Below are 12053 nucleotides of genomic sequence, written 5' to 3'. Positions count from 1 at the left end.
TACACACATTTGCATACGTGACCATCTTAATAGTATAGTGTTACCAGTTTGTAATACCATGAGTCATTTGGCAAATGCCTAATGGCACAGCATTGCCAGATGGAAAAATGACTTGTCTTAACAACATACTTGCAGTGAAGAGTAACTGTAAATATGATTAAATCCTATGTTTGGAAGCAGCGATTTTCAATGTTTTCAAAATTCGAGTTTTGGATATATCCAAAGCGACTCTTAAATTTTCTGTGACTAATGAATACAAAGAATATTTGAATGAATATATAAATAATTTGTTTTACTTTATTCGTAAAAGTAATTATTTAAATTGAAATAAACAAAAAATAATCTTATTTATTCATAAAAAAAATTAACAACTTCAAATTTGATCATATGAAAGATTCTTGTATACGACAAAACAAGTGCCCATTATTTATTAACTATATAAAAATACATTTACTGCTAGTATTTTGTGGCATATCTTTTATCATGTTGATACTTCCATTTTAGTGGCATTTCTTTCATATTTTCTAAAATGCCTTTATACACGAAACGATCCAAAATACCACTTATTTTATGTATTGGGTCGATCCCATATTTCCTCATTCATGATTTACTGTACCTTTAGTATAACGAGAATTAAGGCGTTCGCCTTTAGGTCTACATAATAGGCTGAATCCATCCGAATTTTGCAGATTGATGATTCATCAGAGAAGATGACCGTATTTCTTTTATATTTTGCAAAATGCCTTTATGCACGAAACGATCCGTAATACCATTTATTTTATGTATTGGGTCGATCGCATGTCCCGAGAAGCACTTCTAAATCAAAATGTTCCTCTTTTTACTGTACCTTTAGTATAACGAGAATTAGGGCGTTCACCTTTAGGTCTGCATAATAGGCTGAATCCATCCGAATTTTGCAGATTGATGATTCAAGTTAAGATGCTCCTTTGCAATTTCGATCCGAGCTTCCCTATTTGTAGTAAAAATATTTTTTTTTACTGCGGTATGATTTTAAACCGCCTTCAACCACTCTTCTTTGAATTGATCATGTAAAAAGATCGAGCTGCAGTTGGGTTTTTATAGACCATGCTGACATAAAGGCTACCGACTACCTTTATTTATGGGAGTAGTACGCCTGAAGGACGACAACGGATTATAGTTCGCGAAATAAAACTAAACTGGATTCCAACTTTGTTTCAATTTATGTTACATTCTGATTCAGATTTATTGTTATCACTTACATTTTTTCTTTAAAATGCACGAATTTATAATGGAATAATCCATTATAAGAAGATTATTAAACACGTGTTAAATTTTCTATTAATACATCCATAGAAAAAATCATGTACGGCGTGCACGTTTCACAACGATCCGTTCATGAAAGTGTATCAACACACAAATGGTGTCAAACGGAGAAGTTACAAGTTTCTGAGTTAAGGTGGAATAACATACCATGCGGTCATGCTATGGTATTGTGAAAAATGTCAAAATGTGGGAACTACTATTGTTCGAGTTACACGATAAAAGTAACGTATGCATATGACGCATGAAGTTGACGAACTTTTAACTTTTCAATGCGTCGGGTTCGTTGACAACATTAAACAATATGTAAACAAACCAATAAACGAAAAACAATCTAAAACATTGACGAGGAATTATTGAGGAAGTTAAAAAAAAACATAAAGTCGTATAATTTAAAAAGTGCGTGAAATATAAAAAGCGCAGAAGTGAAGAATGTATTCATGATAGTATTAGTTACGACAAGTCCGGTACAATAAACGGGTTTCGCATTGAAAATCAAATTGTTTTCGCATTTACTATTATTAAATAATTCAAAATATAAATACAAAGAACATAATCCTGTTAATCGAAGGAAACGACTGTACATTGAAAAAATGTTGTCGTGAGCTCAAAGATTTCATGTCCTGAAAATACGACTGAGATTTTTGCATAGCGTAGAAGACGCATTTCTCCGACACAAAGATTTTTTTCATTGTTTAAAAGCCGACAAACATTGCAATCAAGTCGTTTTGACCTTATAGTTAAGTGATTTGAATCAAAATTGGTTATCCTATTTTGTTTGACTAAGGTCCACTTGGCTTCAATAAATCTGAAAAATTCTTTAAACTTAATTAAATCGTCTTAAAATTTGTTGACCAGTTGCATCTTGACTACGAAGCAAACAAGCGTTCAAGAATAGGAGATGTTACTCAACACTTTATTTGAAAGACGTTTTTACTTGAAACATATCATAGTTTCTAATTGTAGCCGAGTCTGAATTTTTAAGTTGTCGTTAAAAAGTTTTTAAAGGACTTTGATAGCATATAGAGGAAAAAGCCGAAAAAACGAATAAATAAAATTTTTTCCCAGAAGCAAGTACGCAAAACTCAAATTTAAATGAGAATTGTGTTTTAACTTTGTCCTTACATCAACACTCCGATACTTTGGCTCAGAATCAATAACAAAATCATTTGTTTAAAGACAAAATGAAATGAAATTGTTTGCTTGAAATCAAAATGTTTTGAATAAGGAATAAAATTCATTTCAATAATTTAATTTCTTTTCATATGCGAGCACCGCTTAAAATTACAAATGTCATCCGACCCACTCTAGTGTAGTCTTGTCGGTACATTTGAATCTGGCAATTCTGATGCAATACCAAAACAATACAAACAAAATATTACGAATAGGGGAGGAAAACGAAAACCAAGAAAATACTTTTCTGCTCAAATGTCCAATACTGCCAGATGTGTGTCACGTAATGGATATACGATAAAATAGAAGTGAAATAAAAAATAATTTATAATATAGATGTGTATATTTTATATATATTGATACATTTGTCGTCAATTATACTATACCACCCACTTATATCTTTATGTATTTATTTGAAGCAAATAAACAGGTTTTTATTCCATCAATTTGTTATGTTTCCACTAAAAAATTAAACAAAATTAGGGAGTCGTTTTTATTACGAATGTGGCAACGTCACACAAATCACTCTGGGCCAGTTTATTAAATTGTTTTTGCACAAAAGTTGACGTAGTTTTCAAACAAAACCCAGAGATATCGGTCATGACGGAGAATCATATTCGCGTAATAAAATAAAAAGATAAAAATTAAGAAAACAACATCGAGAGCCCCGTAAAATTGACAAGAAAAATAAAACTACTAAATTGTTCATATGTGTGTGTATTTGCGCAATAAATTCGAATGGTGTTTTGTTGAGCGCAACAAATGAAGAAATATAAAGAAGGCCTACTTCTGTTGCAGGCGTAGAATTAATAACAAATACATTTATTTAATTTGCCAATTTTTAACGGAGAGAAAAATATAAAACTGAAAGTGTTGGTGTATAGCTGATTGGGGGGAATTGGATGCCATTGACGTCTCCGTCATTGTCTGCTTATTTTGCGTAAGTCATGTCATCCATTAAAGTTGTTCGTAGTGGGGATTCTCAAAAGAGTCCCCAAATTCAAAAAATGTTGGCAGGGGTGGTTCACAAAATATAAAATGGCTCTTGTGACAATAGTGATGGCAAAATACTTTCATGCGAATAGTGATGGCAAAATACTATCACAGTTGGCGATTGTTGCAGTGTCACTTACGAGTCTGTGGTAGCGATGAGGATGAAATGGAACTTTGAAATGCTGGCAGGGACGATTATATGATTCATATTCATAGAAATGCTTAATCCATGTTACAAGCAAGTTAGTGGATATGTTGAAGGGAACTAATTTGGAAGGCCAATTGAATTTTTGTTGAAGTTGGATTTGATATAGGGTTGCATATGGCATATGAAAAAATCTCATCATTGTGTTTATTGGGTTGTTTGTTTATTGGCAACTATTTTCGAATGTCTGAAGGGCCCTTTAAACCTTTATATGATTGTGCTCTGTTTGTAAAACATTGTAAATGTCTTCTTTTTCTATGGAGACCATTGTGGACACCTTTATCCATAGAGGCACCATATACTACATAAAAGTGAACACCCCATTGTAAGAAACTCCAAAAAAAATTGGTTTATTACTATGTAGAGTTGTGCACGTGACACGAAATTGTCGTGATTCACGCTCATGACAACAGCGTGAGTGTGCGTGAGCGTGATTAACAAACCAAAATGTCGTGCGTGAGCGTGATTCACGAAAATAATTTCTTCGTGGGTGTGCGTGAGTAACGAATTACACTCACGAAAATATTCCTGCTCACCAACATAAAACGCTTAAGAGTTAAATTCAATTACAATTCTAGTGACACCTGGGATGTTAAGAGTTTAATAACAGTCTCGATTTTAATAATGCTCATGTTTTCAGACACTTCGGTAAGGTAAATTAATCATAAAATTATTCGTGAGTCACGACGTTTTCGTGCGTGAGTGTGCGTGAGTACAAATTTTCTTTTCGTGAGTGTGCGTGAGCGTGAGTCCTACCAAAAAATATCGTGCGTGAGTATGATTTTTCAGTCGTGAGTGTGCGTGAGTAAACTATTACTCACGTGCACACCTCTATTACTAAGTAGAGGGTTTGAAGCCAAAGCTGAAGAAATTCTTATTTTGTTTTTCTATTCTTTTAGTTTGTTAAATTCGTATATAATTTTTCTACTCGCCTAAGAGTGGCGCTAATGACACTGGATTTTTATTAAAACCGAGACCCCTTTTTGCTTCGGGATTACGTTCAAACAAAAAAAAAAAAAAAAATAATAATAATAATACTAAAATTTTTTCCAATTTTTCCCGTTCTTGAGCCGAAAAGCAGGGTTTTCCCACCGGTTAAAATAGTTCGATATATAAAGCAGATAAGTTAACTCAATTGATGCGCAGTTTCTTGTTCCTCTAGATTTCGGCAAGACTTTACAGGAATATGTTTTCATTTGTAATTTTGATTATTTCAGGAATAGTAATCGCGAAAATATAGTGATTTCCAACTCGAAATCCGAACATAGTACCCCCTTTCATGAAGTTATATTTTATTTAAAAAATAATTGTTGATATAAATGATTTAAGAATTATTTGCTAAAAAAGGGAACCCCTGTCGTTAATAATGAAATGAAATATTAGCCAAATGGCCTCGACGAAAAAGTTTATAAGACCATATCTTTTTTATAAAACTTTGCTAACCAATTAACAAAGTGCCATCGACAGCTTCACGAATTCTATCTTTATGGGCCTGAATAGACGGTGGACCCCAAAGAAAGAAGTCGCAAAGTGGTAAATCACAAGATCTGGTTGGCCAATTGTGATCACGTCTTGAGGAGATACAATTTTTTTGCCTCGTAAAAACTCTATGGTTCCTTTGCTTTAGTGACACCTAACGTCTTCTTCTTTACAGTAAACGTTGTCCAGATTAATACCATCCAACTATTATGTTACCACAAATGTCATTAATTATTTCCCCATAGGGCAATCCATTCACCGCTACTGCTGATACCATGGGAAAAAGGATAGGTAACAGTAACACGTTAAGAATCGAAAGCATCTCAATGGTATCTGTTGGGTTCACTCAATTCCCTGATGCGACATTTTTGCTTGTTGATGTTGAAATAGGCCTCATCAATCGTGATGATCTTTCTATGGAATTCCGGATCATCATTTTCAAAATTTTCACCTTATTTGTGCTGATTTTTAATAATTCTATTGAGTTATTGAAGCGTGTGCAGTTCCAATTTCAGTTTAGCAAATATGGCTCGCTGTCTTCAGTGGATCTAGTACCCAAAAAAAGGCGTGCAAACATTATAAGTAATCATCCAATAAATAAGAGTTATAAGTTATTTTATTGCGTTAATGTTATAGGGCTAACGAACAATTTGAAAGCATTTAACTGGGTATTAATTAAGAAACAAGTTTAACAAATCCTCTACCTACCTCCCTCTCAGATATATATTTACCAAAATAAATAAACGAAAGGAATTATCTTCCGCTTATATTTTATATGTAAATATAGATCAGCGCTTCCCAACTGAGGGGGATGGGGCCAGAGGTTCCAGAGCGGCGCAGCGTCATTTTTAGTTGAACAGGTTTTGTATCATTAAATTTGTATCATTAAATTAAAAAAAAAAAAAACACAAATTTGTAAGTCCAACGAAACATAAATAATATACTACAAAGCATTTGGAAATCTTAATTTATAACCAAATTGATAAAAAATAGTAGAAGTTAAATGCAATGCTATACTTTGTTGTTGGTTTTCTTTTATTAGTCGTTTACTTCCTTTATTTGTCACGGCTAAATGTCTTGCTAAAATATCACCTCAGCCTTCACACATTTAAAAAATTTTGATACAATTTTCCTCAATTTATCTATGCCAAAAAAGTTTTTCGCATAAAGTCAAAATATAGGTAAACAAAATTTAGTTTTTGGTTGGGGGGAGCAATAAAATCGATACAGTTTTGGGGGGCGCAGAGAACATTGGGTTGGGAAGCTCTGACATAGATTGTAATATTCTAATTTAGTCAAATCTTTTTTAAACAGATTTTTTATTCATAAGATTGTATTAAAATTATTGCAAGTTTTCCTTTATTAACAATAAAAAATCAAGCTGTTACTTTTTTTTCACTTCATCGAAATTTCAATTCATATGTATTTGAAATATTTATGCTGCATTGTGAAATTCGCAACAGATTATTTAGTTAATACACGTATTGGTGTTTATCTCTGCAATGATGGCAATGTGTTTAAATGCCATAGGCACACGTACGTATGTAGTATGACAGCATAAGAAATATTTCATTCTCACATCGAATATAGTTGAAGTGCACGTATACATTGCAATATGTAAACGAATAAAAAAATTATTGATAATTTCTGCCAGGCTACTCTAGAAAACTATTGCCGTGCTATATCGAAACATACATTATTTTCTATATTGCATTTAAACATTTTGAACTTAATATCATTTCTCTATATAATTAGGCCTATAGCCTCTAGTTGCTAGTGCCCGTATAAATAAGTTTGTAAATATAATAAATTAAATAATAAATAAATAAATCTTTTCTCTATATAATTATTATTTCATATCTAAAAAATCTGTATAAATTTGTGCATTTTTGTGTCCAAAATTCTTTGAGATATCCGGATCGACGTTGCTTCCATGGAACTTTCAAAAATAAATTCCGAATGAGGTTAAGCAAAAGCGATATGGAGATGAGAAAAGTCCTTGCGCTGATGCCAAAATCGATTGATACATATATAGATGTAGGTTAGGTTAGGTGGCACTCCGATGTATCAGGCTCACTCAGACTATTCAGTCCATTGTGATACCACATTGGTGAACTTCTCTCTTATCACTGAGTGCTGTCCGATTCCATGTTAAGATCAATGACAAGGGACCTCCTTTTTATAGCCGAGTTCGAACGGCGTTCCACATTGCAGTGAAACCACTTAGAGAAGCTAAGAAATGTCACCAGCATTACTGAGGTGGGATAATCCATCGCTGAAAAACTTTTTGGTGTTCGGTCGAAGCAGGAATCGAACCCACGACCTTGTGTATGCAAGGCGGGCATGCTAACCATTGCACCACGGTGATTAGATGTTGATGGATGCAATATCTAATAGCGATTTCGATTGGGAAAAAAAGGTGCAACTTTCTCGAAATTGATAGCAAAATATGAAGGACACTGTGATAGATTTCGGATCCTGTATCTCTCACAATATTAGGAATTAACAATAACTTTGGAATGACGCTATCATTTGGTCGAAAATGCAATAAGGAAAAAAGTAGGGTAACACCAAGGCAACATATTTTTTGCGAATCGAAAACGCCATAAAACTAATCAAAAAGATCGAATCAATTCTGCTGAAAAATAATTAAGTGGGATGACCGTTAGAGCTACGTGGTCCACTACATATGTATATTTGTGGTATGCAATTCAGACAATAAAATAATATAAAAATTAGGTACATGCAGTAAAATATTTATATACTGTGAGACCTCTGGCTTTCCTCAATGTTGTCCATATTACCAAGTAGAGAATAGGGTAGAATTTCGAAGACACACCACAAGTACCAACTTATTTTCAATATACCCTAATGCGCCGTTCAGACAGCTCAATAGTACCGTGGCTAACTGTAGCGAAGGCTTTTGATACATTAAGCGCTATGGACCAGCTTGCACGTGATGAGTTCTCAGTTGTTATATATGACACCGGTGCCGCCCATTGCACCGGATGAGAGAGACCTCCCACGGCAGACAAGGGTAGTTTTGGCCCAACTAAGATCAGGCAAGTGCAGCCGCCTCAATTCATACTTATCAGTGATTGATAGCAGCGTAGCTGACGTGTGTCCCATATGTAATCAAGGGCCACATGACACTCGTCACCTTTTTGCTTGCCCAGCTAAGCCTACCCGTCTCACTACCAGATCACTCTGGACACACCCCATCCTTGTCGCAGAGTTCCTTGATCTGGCTACCAGCTGACAAGCATAGAACAAAATGGATGAAACTACATTAAAAACTGTTACAACAACAACCTTTTTAGTGATCGAACTAAAATATTTTATAACACTAGTTTACAAAATAATTTTCTTTTTCATGTACATTTGATGAGATGCAACTTTTCTTATGTATTTTGATCAGCTGAATTCGAAATTTTGTTTTTTTTTTTTAATTTTTTTGTTTGAGATATCCCGTTATTTTAAATTTTTCGCTCTTTATTCAATAAACAAATTATATCCCGATTATATCGTTGGTGATACTTAAATGAAAGATATTGAAATGACGAATAATCGTGTGTAATTGGATCTGTGATTAGTTAATGGTTCAAATATCGATGCAAAAAGGATACTGGGCTCCTTTTTCTTTCAGACTCTCACTGATCTACGGGAGTGCAGCTTAAGGAACATACTTGCATTCATCAGGGCCTCTGGTTGGTTATTCTGAGATTTCTTTCAAAGAGAACGAGCAGATGGAAGTTTCTGGGACAAAGCGGCCGCATCGGAAGAAGAAAGATTGAAAAATCACATCGAGGGATCACAATGGACCTATACTGGTCTAAGTGGGCATCAATACAAGATATTGATGTCACCCTCTACAACCCAACCTAACCTAATCGATGCAAAAAGGACAAATTTTCCAAAAAAAAAAAAAATATGTTTTACAGTGACCTTTTTCCGCCGAAAGAGACTGTAAAAGACTGAATAAATCCGATGTCAAATCATGCAAATATGAGCAACTCACCCACACAAAAATGCCACTCAGCCACACAAAACTGAATTTTTTGTGTGGGTGATTTGCTCATATTCGCATGATTTGACATCGGATTTGTTCACTCAATTTTCAATTTTTTTTCGAATTCAGACATCTAAATACATAAGAAAAGTCACCTCTCATCAAATGTACATTTTCAGTGTAAATTTGTGATTTCTCCTTCTTGCGGGTAACCTTCTTGGAGGTTTTACTGTTGGCTCATAGACCACGAAAACATTCCCCTGTTTCCTTTATCATTCTCGGGTTCAAGTTCAAAAAATTAACCATTTGAAAATATCGGTTTTATCTTTGGTCACTGCTCTGTCTTCGATAGTAACTGATGTCTTATCTGAAAGCACCTTTATAATCCGGTGTCCTCTCACTCTAGAAACTGAAGATGGACACATACTTGCCTGAAAATAAAAAAAAATTAAACAAACAGGATTTAGTCCTTTGACAACATACGATATGTTTAGGCTTAAGGTGGGTATTAAGTTCGAGTTTAGCCGCTAATTTTCACTAAAGTGAAAACTAAATGAGTAAAAAACGTCATAAAATTATACATATTTGTCGCAGATTTCATTATAACTTGATGGGGAATATCCCAAAGCAAATTTTCACAAAATTTATATTCCTTAAAATGGATTATTAAAGAAAAGTAATCGTGAAAAAATGACGATTTTAGCGGCTAAACTCGAACTTAATACCCATCTTTACGGAGGATCTTGGTGTATAAGGAAATATGAGCCATGGGTACTAATAAGATGTCCTCTTTGTTGTTTTGTGGGCAAAGTTATGAGAGGTATGTTATTTGTTCGTTCTTATAGAATTGAAGCATACTTCAATAGGGAAAATGTCATCCTTTGATACGATGCATACCCCAGCACAGATTCGTAGAACCGACAATATGCACAATAATACTGTCTAGCTAACCACTGACTCATCACATGCCTTATATGCAGTTAACAAAATTTATATATCTGGTTCCCATGTACAGCCGAAAGTTGCCTTGATGACCTTTACAGTAATTTGCTTAGACCCTCTGATCATTGTCGTGGACTGAATAGTCCAATTCGTGGAGGCCAATAGTTAGGATAAGTATAGCGGCAGCCTCCTACGTCTGGTGAATTTCTCTTTTACCACTGAGATTCTATGTTTAGCCCAATGACAAGGGGTCTCCTTTTTAAAGCCGAACGGCGTTCCATATTACGATGAAACCACTTGGAAAAACTGCAGCACTACTAAGAGACAATAGTAAGAAGTCTGCTTTGGTTGAAGTTGATGAAAACACTAATTTTGGATTTTTCTTTCTTACTAGCTATCTTCCAAATTATTTCTTAACCTATTCCCTCACTTCCCTCATCATCTATTAAATGAATAAATACAAAAAATAATCCTGGATCGGGTATGACATAAAACCATAATCTATATACGTTGTCATATGCTAATCTATACTCTAAATTCCACATATTAAACTCTAGGTAACACTCAGTATAGTAAGATACAAACAAAGGATAACAACCAACAAAAGATGTGTTTACTTCGAATAAGCGATTTTTGAGATAATATAAGATTCTACCTAACTGGCTATGTAAAACTCTGCTCACAAATGAAAACAGCGATATTCCAACACCACGGCACTTTGTAAGCAAAGCTCTTTATTTTTACCTGGTTTTGGAAAAGTCTCAAGTAAAATCTACCTTAACTAGTTTTCAATTGTCATTCGCTTTATGAAAAGGGATTTAAATCCACTTTTTGTAGATTTCGAACCTAATGTGAATGAGGTACATATTTAAATTTTAGGAAAGTATAAATTTAATACTCCCATTTAACTAACCCATGTGTTTCATAAATGGCATCTCTAATATATTGTATGCCTCCCGCAAGCAGTAAAACGAAATATAAAATTATTTTTAAAAACAGTCCACACATTGACATATGAACATAGCCGGCAGAATATTCTCTTCATGCATATGCATCAAAGAAATCATTTCTCACTTAATACCGGCCCACCAATTGATAGGTAGGCAGTAGAGCGGACGACGTCTTTTGTAGACAAAGAAAATAAGATCTTTTCCTTAGTAGACAAAAAAAATAATTGCGCGTATTTGTACTTCATGCAGAAGTAATGGAAACAAAGAAATAGTTGTGAAAATATTCAAGAAATCAATGCAAGACTACGAGTAACATTCTTCAACGAAAGAAGGACGCCGCTTTGGCCGGATCAAGATCAAGTAGTATGTCATTGTCGCTTTAATCGTTATTTGCTCTCCTAGCCAGATTTTAGTCGCACGTGCGATAGGCAAGACAAAACCTTGGAGGAATTCTATGGAACTATATACTATGTACTACAATGATAAGATAACTTAGTAAACTTTAAATATGTATTTAAACACGGTGTTTTTTTTTAGTTTTACAATTTCTTTGTTTATCATTTCAGATCTAAATTATTTACATTTGGATTTGCATAAATCGCATCAGTTGCAGATATCACAGAATGGATAAATCTTTGAAACAGGAGCAGGAGAATAACAATAACGAACCACAAACATCATCCCATAGCACCACTAGCAGTAGCCATACTTCACCATCACCAGCTTTAGATAATCCTAGCCCATCGCTTCATGATGATGATTTGATTACAACCAGCACCGATTCTTCGGATGCATTTGAAACCTGGACCTTGGTAATGGATAAAAATAAAAATGACACAAATCGTGTAGAAATTTTAGCAAATACTAAAAGTAGTGACCAAGACGATGAGGATGAGGATGAGAAAGACGAAGACGAAGAAGAAGTCGATGTGGAAAATGTAAAAGTTACTGATCACCAGCATATGCAAGAGTAAGTTTTCCATTAGGATAAGTGTAACAC

The 12053-nt window shown here is 34.2% G+C and overlaps 1 protein-coding gene across 5 annotated transcripts in view; it reads left to right on the top strand.

Moving 5' to 3' along the window:
- The window catches only part of LOC142230048 (uncharacterized), a 325965-nt gene extending 314145 nt beyond the window's left edge, over positions 1–11820 (top strand). For all 5 annotated transcript variants that reach the window (XM_075300660.1, XM_075300658.1, XM_075300659.1 and 2 more), the window contains one exon: positions 11620–11820. In XM_075300660.1, coding sequence (XP_075156775.1) covers positions 11620–11684 — 65 coding nt within the window. In that variant the 3' untranslated portion in view covers positions 11685–11820. The remainder of the gene's footprint in view (positions 1–11619) is intronic.
- Positions 11821–12053: the final 233 nt, after the last annotated feature.

Source organism: Haematobia irritans, chromosome 3 (genome assembly GCF_050003625.1).
Source record: "Haematobia irritans isolate KBUSLIRL chromosome 3, ASM5000362v1, whole genome shotgun sequence".
In the NCBI taxonomy this organism is placed as follows: domain Eukaryota; kingdom Metazoa; phylum Arthropoda; class Insecta; order Diptera; family Muscidae; genus Haematobia; species Haematobia irritans.
This window is presented reverse-complemented; position numbering and strand designations above follow the sequence as displayed.